Raw genomic sequence first — 19,036 nt, forward strand, 5'->3', positions numbered from 1 at the left:
TCACTCGTGAAACGTGAAACTGCTCGAAAGTTTTACGTCGCCGCTCTAAAAGCGAGTCCGACCGCGCCGGACTCGCGATCGCTCGACTTGCTCCAACAATCCGTGGAAATACTCTCCGAGACTGAAATCCGATTTTCCCTCCGAATCGAGGACACCACTAAACCACGTTTCGAGTGTTTCCGTGCCTAAAAATCATCCTAAATGTGACACTTTTCCCCTCCACCGATGGGACGATAAGTGGTCCTCCAAGTTCTGCCGGAACTCGACGAGTCGACGTCCCTGATAGCGTCGGAATTCTTTTTCCAAGGAATTTCGAAGGTTGAAAGTTTGTATCAGCGTTTGTTAGGACCTTGAGGGGTGCAGGGAGGGGAGCATAATTTAATCCGCAGGGATTTATGGCGTAGGGTATTTTATTCGAGGGATGCTGGGACGTCTTTTCGGGATTTTCGACGGATTTTGTCTCGGATCCTTTCAGGCTGGAATTATTTGCGTGCGAGCCAATTACGCCACCGTGGATCTTATTGACGAAAGTGAAATCGAGGGCCGTAATGGACAAAAAGCTCGGCATGCATTCCGCGATATCTAGCGGAATTGCCTCGGCGATGGAAATGAGTCGGAGAGGGCCGAACGACGATGATCCTTCGCAATTAGAATTCCCGGGAATGCTCGCACGTCCAACCTGATGTAATCGATGCGATGTAATCCCGAAGTGTGATTATACATCGCGTGAAATTTCCGCCAGTCTTGGAGAAAGTTTCGCCGCTGCGGACCGATAAAGATGTTGCAAGGTGGAACACTTCGATTACCCGATTTCGCAGGGAAATTCGAAATGGTCTGATAATCCCTCCGCTGGATCATTTTTTTCTTTCTCTCTCGAAAATTCAGACCCTAGGGAATTTTTCCATGTCACGTACCGTATTTCTAATCGCCTTGCTTGTCTTTGCTCGCGGTGTTGCAGACATGTCGGTGGAGGCTTCCTGAGGAGAGGAGAAGTCCGAAGGAGCATGTCGGCGTTAAAGTGCAACGGAGCTTTCTGGCTCCGCTCGGTCACGGTCTTCCTGATACTCGCAGTCACGAGTAATTACGCGGCAGGTGAGTAAACCGCTGTAAAATGAACTTGCATGCCGGGAACCTTTGCCAAAGTCGGAAGCATCGCCAAGAAGCGTCTCTCGCGATGAAGCGCTGCTCGAACTGGAACCCACTCGCGAGGGAAAAATTCTAAAAAAATATTCCATCGCGAGTAACGCCACTGGTGATTTTTTTTTATACAGGGCGAAGGGTCGTCTCAAGTTTTCCAGGATATTCGACAGATATCGAGGGGTCTTTCTTTGGCGAGAATTAATAAAACCAAGTACCTGGCACCGCCGTGGTTGATCATCGAGCTCGCATCGTTACCTTCCCAGGTCGCGAGATCCGAGACTCCGTTCCCATTACATATTCTGTTAATAATATAGCGCTACTTTGCAATACCCGTTTCCTCGTTACGACGATTACGCTAATTGGCCGGGGCATCCAGGTTCCGTTACCCATTGAGTTGCATTTCGTCCTCCCGCTGATATATACGGTTCCAGATTTTTTTTTTTTTTTCGGTTTCGGCGACCCTGACACTGCTCGGACGTCGATGAAAATTTCGGGAAATTCGACGGGAGTGCACTCCGATTTCGGCGGGGATTAGTTACGTTATTATCAAAACGGGCACTTCCTTCTACCATCGCTAATCGAGACCGGCGGCGAATAACGCGGGCAAATCCGCGGAACGATATCGATTCCGTTTTTCAAAAGGGACTGGCCGATCACCTTTCTCTTGCGTTACCGGCACCAAGGTTCCCCGCCGTTGTACCGTAAGCAAAAAGAACGAAGTCACTTTCGAATGGCGACAAGTATTTACCGACCGAGCCAGCAATGCGAGACGGGGAACGGTAGAACGTGCGATTTTCGTGGCGCCCGCAAAAATGAAAAAAAAAAAAGAAAATCGATCGGATAAACATTAACCGAATCTCGAGCTCCTCCATCGGATGGGATTTATAATTCCTGTCAATATTACCGATTTCGCCGATCGTGTCGCAAAGTCGACATTCCGGCACTCGGGTCGACCGGTTCGGGTTCGGTAATTATATCAGCGAAAATTAATCCGGAATTTATTCATTCTAATCGGCGAAAACCAGGTCGACTATATATCTGCACCTACTTCGACATTTAATTCCCAGAGTAAAAAATGGGCGTTATCGTTGCGTAATTTTAAGGGGTATGGAGAAATTGGCATCCCAGCTTGATAGAAAACCCATGGACGAAGTCGAGGCAGCCATATGGTCGTTCCCAAAAATTTCCTTAATGTAACCACCAAGTTCCCGCGGTACTTAATACTTCGAAAAAGCAACTTGCCCTCGTTCTAGTTGCATTAAATCCCGCAGACAATCTCAAGGTGCTCTCGACTTCTTAAACTCAATGAAAACGCTCGTCTCGGCTTCGAAAGGAGTTTTTTTTTCCCGTCTGCCCTATTTCCAAAGAAATTATTGTCTCGCCCTCTTAATGCCCTCTTAATCCCACCAAAAACGAGGCCTGCAAACCTTCGCGGGTCGAATCCGCAAATTGAAATTTTAGATCGGTCGCATGCCGACTTTTCCAATTTTTTTTTTTTTCCAACTTTTGATTTTACCGTGGTAAGTGCAGTTTGGCTTGGAATGAATCCTGGTGATACCACTTCCTTGGGATATAATATAATCCATGAATTACAGCTCAGTCGAAAATGGTGAAAAATCTTCCTTTGGCCTTTTTACTCTTAAATGGGTGGAGTAAACTCGAATAAATTCGCGTTAGAAGGCACCTTTAATCACCTCGCGATGACAGGTGAGAGCGATCTCGTCCTGGGAGGATTTCGCGGAGACCATGAAGAAAGTGCCTAAGCGGAATCCGCTTCGGTCGTTAACGCAACATGCGTATGACCAGGTGTGCGCCAGAAGGTGCCCCTTTAACTGAACAAATGTTAAGAATTCTAAACCAGAGCCACTAATGCGGCTCATTCTCTTTTTCCGGGAGGAGTAATTCTCCCTTCTTCCCTCTTCTCTCCCCATACTTCGTACTTTCTACGACGTGTAATCAGAAAACCCCGGTTACGTCGCCGGCGACACACGACTTCACGGTGCTTAATCGGAAGATCATGCGAGCTTGCTTTCTCCAGTTATGCTTAACGAGTGCTCGTTAACTGGGATTAAAGTCGTCGGTAATTATGTCACTTCATGGGTTCGCTATCACCGTTCGCCACGTGGATCCGCGTAATTGTGGCTCGTCACTTCTTGGGGTGTCATTTTATTTCAACGGCGATGGAAAAAATATATATCATTAAGAGATAAGGTACATAATAAGGGGGGGGAAGAATGTGGGTTTCCTTGGGAAGGTTTAGAACCTATCTGGGAACTTGCAACACGATTCTTTGAGTCACCGATACGGTGATCGGCGACCAACGTACCCTATCAAGGCTGTAATCGGATATTCGTATCTCTCTTCATGGACGGTGGGTGATACCAGTGATAAGTATCACGCGAGAATAATCCTTCGATCTCTCGGAGGGATTTCGTTAATCAAAGTGCCTTATAGGTCGAGAAACCTCCCCCTAAAAACCGATTTAGTCTCCTAAAGCGTCATGGCGAGGCGTAGCTTAATTCTCCTTTTGCAGGTTAGGAAATATCTCCGGCCTATCTTTTTATCGATCTATTTCTATCGGCTGAAACGCGATACCAGCGGCCCGGAAAGAAATTCCAGGGTAAGGGAAATTTTTTCGGGGGGCACCGCAGAAAGAGACACCCGATCGCTTTTATTGGGGAACGCGATTCGACGCTGTCAACGCTGCGGCCATTGTGGCGGGCACACGTGCCTTTATATTCCCGGATAACTGTATCCTCGAATAACGGAGAGGTTAAAGACATTGTACGAGACGTATACTCTGTCTGTACGACGCCTGCGAGAGGAATAATTGCCCTATCATGGTTTGAAACGTTCACGGAGTGCATACTCAGAGGCGTTCGAGATCCGCGTGGGTGGTGATGGAGGTGAGGTAGGTCAGGCACTTTCCACCTGTACGGGGCATCGAAATTTCTCCTCGACCGAATCTATGCTTCGCTGGGGATGGAACGATATATTAATCGATGCTCTTCGGAGAACACCTGGATTTTTTTATTTTATCCAGGTCGATCCCGGGTAATGGACGTGCATAGGCCTTAATGCACGCCCGGGTTCGGCGGTTCGGGGCTTATGCAACGCAGTGTCAACACTATCTGTCACGGTGACATGGCCGAGAAAAAGCATTGCGGTGAAGGAGAAAGTACAAAGACTTATCCCAATTACATGGCGACGCAGCGGCGTATAAACGAGGTCGTGTCGCGTCCTTTAACTCGACGCGACCAAGCACTCTGGAGTAATTAAACATTTCAAAGAAACACCTACGAGCAGCATCCTTGAGTCTCGCAAGCCATGGATGGGCTTTCGGAAAAATTACAGGCCTTGCTTCTTTATTTTCTCCGGCGCGTCTCGGGGATGCGGCTCGTTTTTGGAGCGGATTAGGTCCCGGAGGGAAACTCGCGTGTTCGACCAGATGCACCTCTAAAGAGGGGAAGGATTTACCTTCGCTGGCAAATGCTTCCCCTCGAGGAGAATTTTCTTTCTTTCCGCTGGAACCGACAATGACTCGGGCAATGATGTTTCAGGATGCCAGTTTTACCCCGTGGGGGAGTACCTGAAGTTCGTCAGGGTGCCGGAAAACCTTCCTCGAGGATCGGAGGTCCTCACCCTGGAGGTCCATCCCAGAAACCATCTGACGATCATGCCAGTCGACAAGGTCTGCAAATTTTTTATTTCGCCATTTCTGGCACTCGTTAATAAGCCAGACGATTTACTGCTAAATAATTCAAGTTTCTGAAAAATAGTGGGAGGAAAAGGTCTCCCTTTGGAGGTTTTTCATGAGGGGTATTAATTTCTTTTTATTCTCCCTTTGAAGCGCCGGTCGAGGTTTTGGATGGAGGGGAAGTTTAAAGTATCCTGATGAAATGTTTCAGGACGAGGATGCACGGTACTTCACCTACAAGGACGTGAACAGGACCCACGTGTCTGTGATATTAGCTCAGTCCTTGGAGGAGTTAGTCGACAACGAGTTACCACGCAACTTACTCAAGTTTCGTTTAGTCTGCGATTACACCGACGGAATGGACTCCCTGGCAAGTATTCCAGTGAAGCTAAAAAATTATTTAAACCCGTAATCTAGTTACAACAATGCCTCAAAGGTATTGTTTAGACTTAGCGGCTCACTTGCTTCCCCAATTAATAGCGCTTCGCTTTGGCGTAAATTATTCCTCGAAATTAGACGCATAAAATTTGGACCTCTCACAAAATCGATGTACCCTCTGAACGTAGTTGCACTTAATTAGCATTGTCCTGGAAGTAAACCGATGGCGTTGATCACGGGTGAAATTTTTATAGTACCTACTAAATTCGCATCGCTTGCCTAATTCGAAGCCGGTGCATATGCGACAATTTTTCACGTCAGACAGAAGAAAAAGAATCGCGAGGACGAAAAGGAGCAAAAGATTTTGGCCGATCAGCGTGAGTAGCAAAAGTTCACAATGGATGAGAAACGGGAGGGAATTCTTTTTCCAAAGATTATTAACAATTTTTCCCCCCGACTCGACTGCATCCCAACTAAATACCAACGTGACTTACAATTCCGCCCGATTAATTTTAATCCTTGTAACGTCGTTAAATGTTACCATTGAACGCAGTAATTCCCCTCAACGGACGGAACAATGCTTCGAGGTTTTCTGGTTTCTCTGGAAGTGCACGTTAAGCTTATAGAGTTATCCACGCTTGCAAACATTTATTGCAAACTCGAGACGCAACATTTACGCGTTTACTTGGAGACGGCTCATCTTTATTCGACTAAAACCACGTCTCGAGATAATCGATTCCAGAGCGGAAAGGCCGGCTCGGTGCAGGAGTTGTCTTCGTTATCTATTTTACGCTTCCTGGACGAGGTGACTAGTTTTATGGAACGAATGCATTTTTTAACCCACAAAACCACTTTCGAAAGTGTGTCTTCGGAAGAAAGTATGATCCATCGTAAGCGTTAACCGTAGCATGACGATCCCGGCATTCCGTATCACCTTGCTTATCAGGAGGCGATGCATCCGAGCATGTTACCATGAATGAACCATCATCGAGTCTTATTCTTTTTTTTTTTTTTATTCCATTACACATAATCGGACTCGCAGCCCTCGACAATCAGGGTTGATAAATCCTATTTTCTTCCGATCGAAGACTCGATCACCAGTGATAGGTCCTCCAGTCGTGTCTAATCGCTAATGTCGATTATGCGCAGGTGTCATCGCACTTATCGGTGACGGTGTACGTGGAGGATGTTAACGATCATGCCCCGCAATTCCTCGATGCACCATACCACGTAACGGTGGATGAACTTACGCCGACCGGTAAGACATTACCATCGCAATGCCAACAGTCGGCAAGACTGGGTCATCCGACCTCACCTAGAGCATCTCTTTCAAAATCATCGATTTCACTCCGTCATGCTCGAAGCCGGCAACGATTCATCCCGCGGGGACGCAGAAAGCAGAAATAATCATACACATATTTCACGTCAATTAATAAGGATCCCCGCGGACCTCTCGGTGCAGCTCGTCCTCCGAATCGATTTCGATTTGCCCGGCGAAAGTGAAACGCGATGCCCGAAATAATTCCCGTATCCTTCGGGTTGGATTCTGCGCCAGCTGAGAGAGAAAAAATTATAATCGCTTAAGGACGTACCGTGGATATTAAAAATTCCAGATAAAAATATTCAATGGATATTCAGCGCCTTCCTTTATTTCAGGACTCACGATTTATCGAGGCGTTCACGCGATCGACAAGGACAAGCCGAACACCCCGAACAGTGATGTTCACTATGCGATAGTGAAAGGCAACGAGCTTGGGAAATTTTCTCTGGAGTCCGGGCACAGGACTGCTCTGGTTTTGAGGAAACCATTGGACTACGACACGGGGGACCGAGAATTCGTCCTTACGGTTATGGCTTCCGTAAGTCAGTCCCCACATTTGCGCATCAACTCCGGCAAGCCGGACGCGGGCTGTCCATCCGGAACGCTGTAATAGCTGTCATTATACACAGTAAAAGGAGAGTGGAGCAGTCGTTGAGCGCGATCGGAGTAGAAATCAGAAATTACATCATGGACGGTCGATAGCGCGGCCAGAAAGCCGGAGTCGAATAAACGGAGGGCAGTCATATTCAACGAGAAGGTCGTAACCGCTCAGGTGGACGGAGGCAAGACGTCGTTTCGGGTTAACGATGCGAGAGACGAGGAGTAAAAAAAAATTAGTCGACCCCTCAACGAGACAATTAACCGGCAGGCGATGTCACCGGAAGCGAGTGTCGCTCGTAAAGAAATTCCCCTCGCTCGAGTCGATATCGCGAGGAATATCATTTCCCAGAGGTTTTCGGTGAAATCCGCCATCGTGACGAGATTTCCCAATTTTCTCTCTCCCTCTCTATGTCCACGGAGAAAGTTCACGACATTCTCGTAACAGTTCACTGCCAAGGTCCGATCCGGTGACCTAGGAGAACTGAACCCATTCCGCTGAGCTATAAGAGCGCGGAATCGTGTTGCAATTTTTTGGGTCCTCCTATTTTTGGACATTCGACGGGATTAGAGGGTTTGGATTTTTTACGCTCGTTTCTTTGGTCGCAGGATCGAGGAACACCTACCAGGAGCACCAACACCACGGTCACGATTACCGTGATGGACAACGACGACCTGAACCCCAAGTTCACCGAGGAAGTGTACAGGACGAAGATCTACGAGTTCTATCCCATGCCGGTGAGGAGACACTTTTCCCGTGGAATGATATTTAGTAAAAAGACGGGGTGACTTTTTTTTTTTTAAAGCGTCGGTTCGGTCGTTCGGTGCATGGGATGTGAATATTCATGGCTCCGGAGATGAAGTCCTCAATGAAAGTAAGATTCCGGATCAGGACTTGGGAAGTGGAATCGGCATTGTTGCACCGGCTGCCAGGGAAAACGGAGTTTAAATACTCGGCGTTATTGCTCGCTTATGCAACTGTCGCTAGTTACGACTGGCACCGAGTGATTCTATTAACGAAGTTACTGCACCGGGGCTAAATCCTGCCGCGGTTTTCGAGGAAGTTGTCGAGTCAGATTCGGAAACGACGGAGAATCCATTGTCGCCCGTTCGGGAAGAAGGCCCTGTCTTGAGATATTCCTAATAAAAGGCACTTTCTCGTGAGATAAAAAACTTAACTGGATTTTAAATTAGGTAATAGGTTGAAAATTAGGTGGTTACGGTGCAGAGAGAGTCCCGGAGAAAGGGGTGTAAACGTTTCATGCCGAATCGGTTCACTCTCGGTCGCGTTCGCTCAACTTGCGGTTGAAAGTGACTTTACGCATTACACCTCGTTACCGGCGCACTTTTCTCTCTTTTAACGCATGCGAAGGAAGAATAAACGGCGAGCCGTGAAAGTTTAAGCCCGAGTCCCTCTCTCGGCAACGACACGCGTGGATGAGGAATCGCATGCGAGGCCGCATGAATAAAGATCGCGATTCCTAAATCGAAAGTCGAACCGAATCGAGGCCGGCCGTTGCGGTTACGCGTCGTAGGAAATAAGAAAAAGAGGACGGGAAGAAAAAGGAATCCCGATTCGCCACCTGCCGCCGTTGGGTCCGAGGATTGACCTCTTGTAAATCGAAAACGCGGAGACTTTAATGCTCGCTTTTCGACCGCGAGTCCAGTTATGAAATGCGCGTAAAAAGAGGCTCGACTAAACCCGCTGACTCAGGATTTATGTTGCCCCAGGATCACCCGATACACCTGGAGATCAACTTCAGCACGCCTATCCATGCGGACGATCAAGATCGCCACATCGACGCGCCCATCAGGTACGACATCGTCTCCGGGAACGAGAGAGGACTGTTCCACCTGGACCCGAAGAACGGATCGTTGTTCCTGGAGCGAGCGATAGACCTGGATTCGGAGAGGAATCTGCCAGGGAACACGTTCAGCCTGCAGATCCAGGCCTCGCAGGTGGACAACCCCATGAAGTTCGGCCAGGCCAGAGTCGAGGTGGAGATCCTCGACCTGAACGACAACCTGCCGGAATTCGAGGTCGACTTCTACAACATCAGCATAGTAGAGAACCTGCCGAATGGGTTCAGCGTTCTCCAGGTGATCGCGACCGACAGGGACCAGGGAGAAAATTCGGAGTTCGACTACGAGCTCGAAGATCCTTCAGGGGCGTTTTATGTGGACCCCAAAACGGGATGGTTGACGGTCCAGGATCAGGCGGTGCTGGACAGGGAGCGAGAAAGCTCCCTCAAAATGAAGGTCTTCGCCACCGAGAGGAAGCCCAGCGTCATCGCGGCATCCAATGGGTCCTCGTACGTGGACGTCGAGGTCACTCTTTTGGACGCGAACGACAACAACCCCACGTTTGTGCCCAGCAATCTGTACGAGTTCGTCGTTCACGCCAACGCCAGGGTCGGCACCGTCGTGGGTCAGGTCCGCGCCGTCGACCATGACCTAGGTCGCAATGGTATGGTCCTGTATCGGCTACAGAGGACAGGGAATTCGAGTGCCCACTTGCCCTTCGAGGTGGATCCCCATACAGGGGTGATCTCCGTAGCGGAGAGTCCCATCATCGAAGGAAGGCACGCCATTTTCGTGGAGGCCACCGATCAGCCCACCAACCCCAGCGAGAGGAGGTTCTCCCTGGCCGTCGTCACCGTCGACGTCTTCCGGCCCGAGGGTAATTATTTCTCCCTTCTACTTCTCCACTAACCGAGGGAACAAGACGTGGCAAGAAGGAGGGACCACTGTCTCTTTTTTTTTTTTTACCACGGCTTACAAGGTTCGGTTTTTAGAGATTGGGATCGAATGATCTATGGGTGTCGGAAAAAGGAGACGAAGACCGGCTCTTGCCGGGTTTCGTGTCCTTAGTGACGGAGAAATTACAGCGCGGCGGTTCAAAGATGAGCTCCCGTCACTTTCCTTTATTCCCTCCTTTCTCTTTTTCGCCTCTGGGAACGCCACCGGCAGGACACAACGCCTGGGAGCCGGATTTCGTTGGTGCGCCCTACGAGTTCTGGGTTGGGACCAACGTTGGCGTCGGGACCAGCGTTGGACAGATCAGAGTCAACGATGCAGCCAAGATGCACGACCTCGTCTACGACCTGCTGCACAGTTATCACGAAGGAGGTAAGTCGTTTCCGTGCCTATAGCTGCTCTATTAATCTCGCCGATCTTCGGGAGGTTCAATGGAAGGTGTAATGGGGTGTCGATTCAACGCTAAGTACTCCAGCTCTCGATTCTCCCGATCGACACGATTTCCGTTCCACTTGGTTCCAGTTCCCTTTGCGGTGGAGGAGCGTTCCGGCACGATAACTGTGGTGGACCAGATAGAAAAGTTCGACAGATCGTTCTTCGACTTCGAGGCCGTGGTCACGAACGAACGAGAGCTCACCCTGGTGACCAACGTGTCGATCCACGTGGTGGACCCGAATGACGAAAGGGACATCTTCACCAAGTGAGTAGAGACGCATAAAAATGCTAAACCAAAATTAACAAGCATTCAAGAAAATTTCACAATCGTGCGAAGTCAAATTTAGGAGTATAAGAAAAAAATAGCAAGCATTAAAAAAATTTCATAACCGAGGGGAGATAAATTTAGGACCGTCATGATCGATGCCGTTGAATGGCTGATCACTCCTTGCGCAACTCGGCGGGTGTACAAATTGTGACGCCTCGTTTGCATGCGGTAAATCACGATGTCTGCCGATAGGGAACTAGTTTCCCCAGCCGTATTCGAGGTCTTCAAGATCTGAAGATCTGGATCGTAAAATCCATGGAACCCGTTCCGGTCTCGGAGAGGCGCCTAGGCCGGACCTACAAAAGTGAAACTCCCTTCGAGCTCTGGTTCCCCACCTCCTGGCGGAAATCGATGATCGATAGTACTCCGCGTAATCGTTCCCGACCATGGGAAGGGGACCGAGAAAGAAAACTGTAAAACAGGCCCCTCGACCAGCGGAAACCGTTAAAGTGTCCCAGAAACTGTCGCAACCCGTCGATCGCGTGGGCAACGGCGCTCAGAGAGCTGGGCCCGGAGGAGCCGAAAAAAACATGGACCGGGTCATTAAAATGGCATAATTACGCGGCGCCGTTAAATCCGGCCGATCGTTCCGTCACGTTTTGGCAAGAGCGAGCCGATTAAGCGTGCGATTCGGCCTCCGGAGACCGGCCATTCGAAACAGGGAGGCGCGCACTTCTAGAGCGTCCAGCCTTGTACCCAGATTTACCCTTCGAAGTCACCAAGACCCCCTGACGTGTCAAAATTGTGGCCTAGGAGAATTCCGGGGACATTTGATATTTTAATCACGCTTAAGAGAGTGTTAAACCGCCGCAGAGCCGTTTACGAAGCCTTTCCACTTCAGTCCTGTTTGTCGGGTTTAGCTTGGTCGAGCAAGTCCGCGTGCATAACGGAGCTCGAAGAGGGACGTCCGCAGGGCCCATTAAAGACATATCTTGTAATTCACCGACATAACTAGTGGATTTACCGGTTACCTCGGCTCGATTCGAAAAGTCGAGGGATTTTTCGAAAAGTCCCTATAAACATAGGCGGACCGTTCCTCCCCTTCCAACCAGGAAGAGTCGAGGGACGACCCCGACCCCTTGGTAACCTCAATGGACACCTTCGGTAGATGCAATTAGGATCGAACGAGAGTTCAGAACTCCTGGCTAATTTCAGGGGGACCACCAAGGCTCCTCAGGTCTTCCACGTGAGGGAAAACATCCCCGGCGCCTTCATCGGACAAGTGGTGCCCCAGAATCGCAGCAATTCCTCCAGGACATCTCGTTTCCTTATCGCCAACCAGCAGGACGTGCCTGATATCGCCATCACGGAGAACGGAGCACTGTACACGACTCGTGGGCTGGATCGGGAGGCGAGACAAAATTACAGCATCACCGTGATAGCCGAGAATCTCCGCGGGATCGGCATCTTCCAGGTGCGGCGATCGGTGCTCTAGATTTTCTCTTCGGCGGTCATCTTTTTACTTCCCTGATGAATTATTCAAATCATTTGACATACATCCTCTCTACGCTTCTCGTGGGGATTATTTTTTCTTCCTTACGTGGATGGTCGTCCTATAGAGTTTGGGGTGGGTCATGGTTCCAGGTGACCGTGATAGTCGATGACGACAACGACAATGCCCCGGTGTTCCTGGCGTCCAATTACGAAGGCCACATACCGGAGAATAGTCCTCCGGGCACGGAAGTGACCATGACTAATTATTTGTCGGCGTATGATCCCGATGAGGGAGACAATCGCGACTTCGTGTACACCTTGAGTGGAGATGGGAGCGATCTGTTCGCTGTGGACCGATCCACTGGCAGAGTGATCTTCCAGGGTAGAGGGGAACAGCTGCTGGACCGAGAAGACAAGTCTGCCTACGAGCTCAGAATAATCGCTAGGGATAAGGGTAAGTGAAAGTGGTCGATCCACTTTGGAGGTTTACCGATAACGGACTAAATTACCGATCCTACGCCGGCATGCTAATCGAGTCGCATGCCTCGGTGGTCTTTTGCCTCGCGCAAATTCTGATATTACGCAAACTAACGCGTGTTGCGCCAACCGAGTAACCCGAGCTAGCTGCACCGCATGAAAATTCATTTGCCGTCAAAGAGGAGACCGGAACCGCGGGTAATGAGACCGAATCGACCGTGGGGGGATTTTTCAAAAACGGGAAACCGGAAAAGGAAACAGAGAGAAATTCAGGATGGATCGTTGGAGGATCGATTTTCTAGGGAGTCGGGAGATTAGGCGAAATTATCATCGTTTGTCGTTAGAGATTAAGGGCTGATGGCGAGGGGATGTTCCAGGGAATCTGAAGTCGGAAGCTCGGTTGCTGATCACCGTGGACGATGAGAACGACAATGCGCCCAATTTCGCCCAGATGGTGATACTTCCTGACCAGGGGGTGGAAGTGTCCAGGCAGGCGGACGAAGAAGTCGCTGGAAGCCACGATTACCACACAGAGGGTAATGTGGTGAACGACAAGGAACATCGACCACCTCTTCTCTTCGTGCCGGAGAACATCACGGTCGGGACCGTGATAATCCGGCTTCTGGCGAAGGATAAGGACGCCGGCGAAAACGCCACGGTCACTTACTCCATCCTGAACGAAACCATCATCTCGGACAGTGGATCAGCCTCGGAAGGGAAGCACCATTTCTCGATAAATCCCACCACCGGCGAGGTGTCCATCTCTCGAAGTCTGCCAGTGGAGAAGACGATCCGTCTTCTGGTATCTGCCAAGGATGGCGGGGATCTGTCCGACAACATCACGGTGACGGTCCACGTGAAGGACGTGAACGACCATCCGCCGATCTTCAAGAAGTCCTCCTACACCTTCAACATCCCAGAGGGGAATTATGAGCGATACGTCGTGGGCACCGTGAGTGCCATGGACGCAGACTTCGGGAACAACGCGAACATCTCTTACGGCATCATCGGCACAGCCGATAGGCCCTCTATTTTCAGCATCACTCGATCCAATGGGGTCCTGACCGTCACGGGAACCCTCGACAGGGAGACCCGCGATGTCTACAGGTTCGGCGTGATCGCAAGAGACAATGGAGAGGAGCCTCTCAGCTCCACCGTTGCCGTGGAAATTAATGTCCTCGATGTTAACGATAACGCCCCCAGGTTCTACGGTTTCGACGAGATCGGCAACCTGGTCGGTCCTGCCGCCGATGTGTATAAAAATGACGAGAGCGAACAGTCTGTTCCTATTTATTATGCATCGGTGGCGGAGAACAGTCCGGTAGGAACCGTGGTCACCAAGGTCTACGCGAACGACTCCGACTTCACTGGGAACGGGAATGGTCTGATCTTGTTCGATTTGCCGTATTTAAGGGGCCAGACTCAGTTCTTCAGCATCGACAGTAAGGAGGGTCTCATCACCACCATTGCGACTCTGGACTACGAGTCGCAGAGGGTGCACAACTTGACAGTGACAGCCAGCGATTTGGGCTCGCCAAGTCTGACATCGACTGCCATGGTCGTGGTCAGCTTGCTGGACGTTGAAGAGGAGGAGAGCAACGAGGTCCAGCGACCCGTGTTCCAGCACAGGTATTACGAGGTCGAGGTCGAAGAGAACACCCAGGTGCCTCTGAAGCTGGTCCAGCTGAACGCTTCCGATGGCTTCCCGAAGGACCAGGTTCGCTTTAGCATCGTCGCCGATGGGTCCGACAGCAGGGACTTCTTCACGATCGATCCCAGGAATGGAACCCTCTTCCTAGTTTCCGAGGTCGACAGGGAAGTGCGTGACCTGTACGAGGTTAAAGTTAGGGTCGAGAGGGTGAAGCATGGACGGGGCATGCCGGTCATGATCTACCCCGTCGTCGGGGAAAGATTGAACGGCCTTGCTCTTAACGAGGCCAAAGTGATCATCAGAGTCAAGGATGTCAACGACAATCCACCAAGGTTCAGGAACAGGGGAAGGCCTCTTGTCGCGGCCATTCCCACTACTGCTCATTATGGATACGAGATCATCAAGGTGGAGGTGGGACTTTTTCACGATTGATGGACTCCAGATTGAATTTTTAATTACCCCTTGTCATCTGGCTGATGCGTGAAACTCTGTTCGCAGGCTGATGACCCTGACGACGGTATCAACGGGGAAATTCGCTATCAAATTCTTGGTCGCGAAGATGCACCTCGTTTTGCCATTGACCCGCTTACTGGTCAAGTTCGATCGGTGGGCAGTTTTACGAGGGATGCTGGCCGCGTTTTTGGATTCGATGTCAAGGCCACCGACAGGAGGGGTGCCGAAAACGGGCGCAGCAGCATTGCCAACGTTTTTGTAAGTTTAGCTTATCCGCACGAGGAAGGTTTTTCCTGGTCTTTCGAGCTGGCGTGACTTTCGATCCTATGTACTTCTTCGGCAATTCCGAAAATTGACTTACGGAAGAGTTCAGCGGCGCTGCCAATTTTTAGAATGGATTATTCGGTGGCATAATTTCGCATACCTGGTTTGTGGCTATTTATTTACTCGCCCGTTTAAGGTTTACGTGCTGGACGACCATAAGCAGGTCGTCATGGTAATGGGCAACAGACCTATGGAAATTGAGACGCAGGTCGACAACATTACCTCGTGAGTCCCATCCATTACCGCAAGTGGACGTTGAGTAAGGATGACAATTTGATTAATATCTGCATGTCTGGTTTCTTGCAGAGCACTGCACAATGTCACGGGATTGGACGTCCGCGTCAGGAAGTTGGAGCCGCACATCGAGAAGAACCTGATCGATACCACGTCGTAAGTCGCCGTTCACCCACTTCCAGTCCCTTAAAAAAAAATCATGCAAATTGAATGGAGCACCGCAAGACCGAGACTAAGTACCTTGCTCGCTCTTTCAGAACGGACATGTACCTGTACGCCGTGGATCCTCATCTCAACGTGATGATCGACATGGACGTGTTGAACAAGTGCGTAAAAAGATAAAATCTCCTTTCTCTCTCCGCCCTTGAAGTCGCAAGATTTGTCGCTTTTAGTTCGCAAAAAATGTAGAAACCTCCGAAATCACGGGCCTCGCTCTTTAATCCGGCACCGGGCAAAGTTATTAACGAGTTAGCGTAAAATCGATTTAGTCCCGGCTCGGGGAGAATTGAAAAAGTTTCGTCGGGCTGGCTCGAAAGTTTACATCGACCAAGTTCCCCGGTATTTCAATGCCGGGTGCGAGCTCGATATCGATCCCGCCAGGAGCCAGTTCGAAATTTTCAACCGGCCATTTTGGCCCTCTCCTCCTCAGCGTCTTCCACAATAAGAAGTCCGAGATAAAACGCGAGCTGGAGAAGTACCGCGTGTTGGACATAGCCGGAAGTACTCCTCGAAGGAGCAACCAGCGGTATCTGCTCTCCACCCTGGAGGTCGGAGTCGTCGTTTTGGGTTGTGTCGTCTTCATCGGTGCACTTGTCACGGCTCTTTGCGTCACCTGTGTACGACGAAACAAGCGGTAAGTAGACCACTTTGCCGATTCCTAATCTACTAACTTTGCCCATCCCGAGTCCCAAGGTCCCCGTTGAATCCGCACCATTTATCGGGAGCCATTAACTCCCCTGGGAATAAAATCGAAAATTAACAAATAATCCTCAGAAGTGACGTAGGCATTTCAGGAGTTAACCCCAACCTCTTCATTCTCCCGGTCTGGATTTCCTCCCTAATGCCTTTCGTTGAATTTATAGGGTAAACGGTATCATCAGTACCATTCCTCGCACGACATGATCCGGAAAGGGTTGTCCTAACGTTGGGCTCTCATCCGACTACTAAACCCGTAAAGAATAAAGAATCCACCGTGGCTAATCCTCCGGACTCGATGGCATTCCTTCGGCATCGGGATCATTGTTCGATGACTCGATTTATGCGACTGAAAGTGCTCGTAAAGTAGATCATTCGAGTGACTTACCTTTAGATAGAACTAGCACGGACGAAGCGTGAACGCGCGGAGAATTTTTTTATTTCTGTACTCGATGCATGCAGGAACGGATGACGGTCGACCTAAAAAAAAAAAATAGAAACAGATAATCAAAATTAATAGTCGAATCTGTAAATATCTCCGAGAATTTCGTTACTCGATTACTTGTCACTTGACATCCGAGTCGGTCGATTTTTCATGATTTTCTTGAAATCCATCTAAAGTCCTCCGTTGGCTGTATAGACGATCCGCATGTACCTAAGTTAGATGCATAAAATCATAACGACTTTAAGACTTTACCATTAGCAGCAGTATTATTACGTATGTTTTGGACATAGTGTACCTGTATTAATGTCACACGCCGTGATTTGTTGGAAATAAATGATTTTCTATCGACGAAGTCGGTAACTGAGCGATACATGGTGCAGTATGTTCAAAAGCATAGAGCATAGCGAGGATCGATTCCGAGTCAGTCGCTGATCGATTCTAGATCAACCGATCGTGCCATTCGATATCCTGAGTTTTGGACTTCCTGTGCCATGTATGCTTGCAACTGTCTGATCATTCAATGGGAGCCCCTTCCTAATTAGAGCCCCTCTAGCTAACCCTTCTCACGACCCTAACCAACCTGTAGATCTTTTATAATCATGGTGATCATTTTATTTCCATACCTTGCATGATCGTCATTCCTCTAATCACGCGATGGGAGGAACGAGGGCTATCTTTTCTCGAGAAGCTCGCATAAAATCTCTGACGCTGTCAAATTCTGTTAATTAGCCGACAACGGCAGGAGGCCATGTTCTCAACGGGTGGCCCAGTTAGCTTCGCTTTGGCAGATCCTGCCGCGACTCTGCAGAAACCTTCGCTGTTTCCAACCTTTGTGGACGGCCTTCATTACGACCCTGAGCCTTATTCCGGTGACGTTCGACGGCACAGTCTTTGCGAGCACGAGCCACATTGCGTTCGCTACCATAGGTAAAAATCAATCAGCGACAAACTTTTCCCATCCGTCGGCGATCGCGATCGAAGTCCCGATTTACGATTCGCGGTTTCGCAAGTCCCGTGGAAAGAGCCGCGAGGAATTATCTCGAGATTCTGGGACTTCCCTTTAACCAAATTTCGGGTAGCTGTAGGACGAGCATGGGCAAGCGTATCGTCAGGACAAGTACGGGAGGTCTTGAAGCTTCAGCGACATCTTTACATTCTAGTGGTCAGGATTCCGGAATAGTCGCCCGGGCGTGCCATTGCAGCCACTCTTCGAGTCCTTCCAGTGGAGACAGCAGCAAGTAAGTTCATTATCCGCCTCCCTTCCCCCAAACACCCCGAGAGAGAGAGAAAAAAAAAAAATCCGACGGAACGATAGAAACATTTTGCAAATGCAAAGAATAATCATTTCACTCAAGTGAACTGGGAATAAATGTAATGCAAGAGATTTTCCAATTTTTTATAACTTACAAGGAGGAAAAAAAATCATTCGAAATTCGTCGGACATCATTGGTGTTTCAGCGGTTACGAGGACTCCCTGAAGTCCTTGCACCGGCGGGCCAGGGCTAACGGGGTTGCCCGAGGTCAAGATCTGAACACGATGGCGAGGCGAGCCAATATGTCGCACACCAGGAGGCGCCATAGGTTCCACTCGTTCACCACGGCGGAAACGAGCTACCCCGAAGAGCTGACCCTGAAGAGGGACAAGCACTGTCGAACGGATACAGAGAAGAGGCGTAGCAGCTCGGCTACCAGAGAACATCATCGAGTGCCCTCGGAGGCGGAGAACAACATCACCGAGACCGTCATTCACGAACATCCCGGGACACCGATGACCCCGGTCCCCCCTCCGATGCCCAACACGTCCACGTTGCATGGTAAAAGATAAGATCCCTATTAAAGAGGTAAAACTACTGGCAGGAGGTCCCATACCGAAAACACTGCCGATCGCATGTTTCGTTTAAATAATAGATATAGCGAAAAAAACTAACATTCGATGAATGAAAAAATTATAAAACGGTAATTATTGGTTTATATCCAGGCGGTTGAATTTTCAATTAGATACAAACATATGATCGGTGGTGTGTGCAATTCGACGACGAGCTATTGAAAGACAGTTTACTTTTCAGGATCGACGAGGGCTTGCCATATGCTGTACTAATTAATTAAGATCGGAGGAATTACGTCAAGAGATTAATGATCGGAGACGCGTCGCTGATCGTAAACGTCGATGCAAACTGCATGGCTGAGAGCGACTGAATCGAATCTCGATATCTCCGCTAGGTCTAGAAGGTACCAGATGTAGTATATTAAATTATTACACTTTCTAGCTATAGCTGTTGTAGACGTCCGAAGAAGTCGGTGCCCTGATTGCGAGAATGCTGGGTTGTATTTGTACGTGTACATAGAGTCCTCGGCTTGCCGGATCGCCTATAGGGACAAGCGAAAAACGCTTTCGTTCGGTGCTATAACATTCCACGTGTTGCGTTTAAATAATTAGTAAATAATTATTT

General features: G+C 49.3%; 1 protein-coding gene across 1 annotated transcript; it reads left to right on the top strand.

The window, feature by feature from the left end:
• The first annotated feature begins 1,004 nt into the window (after positions 1–1,004).
• LOC105701115 (cadherin-89D) lies at positions 1,005–18,684 on the top strand. The gene is made up of 21 exons (XM_012427559.1): positions 1,005–1,092; positions 4,701–4,831; positions 5,049–5,207; positions 6,365–6,473; positions 6,872–7,074; positions 7,743–7,871; positions 8,865–9,813; positions 10,104–10,262; positions 10,413–10,590; positions 11,809–12,067; positions 12,238–12,541; positions 12,942–14,626; positions 14,714–14,926; positions 15,129–15,217; positions 15,299–15,382; positions 15,484–15,552; positions 15,876–16,079; positions 17,316–17,513; positions 17,678–17,824; positions 18,045–18,400; positions 18,653–18,684. The coding sequence occupies exons 1-21, from the start codon at positions 1,005–1,007 to the stop codon at positions 18,682–18,684; spliced, it is 5,745 nt and encodes a 1,914-aa protein (XP_012282982.1).
• Positions 18,685–19,036: the final 352 nt, after the last annotated feature.

This window comes from Orussus abietinus, unplaced genomic scaffold (assembly GCF_000612105.2).
Source record: "Orussus abietinus isolate OABI.00-Male unplaced genomic scaffold, Oabi_2.0 scaffold5, whole genome shotgun sequence".
Lineage (NCBI taxonomy): Eukaryota > Metazoa > Arthropoda > Insecta > Hymenoptera > Orussidae > Orussus > Orussus abietinus.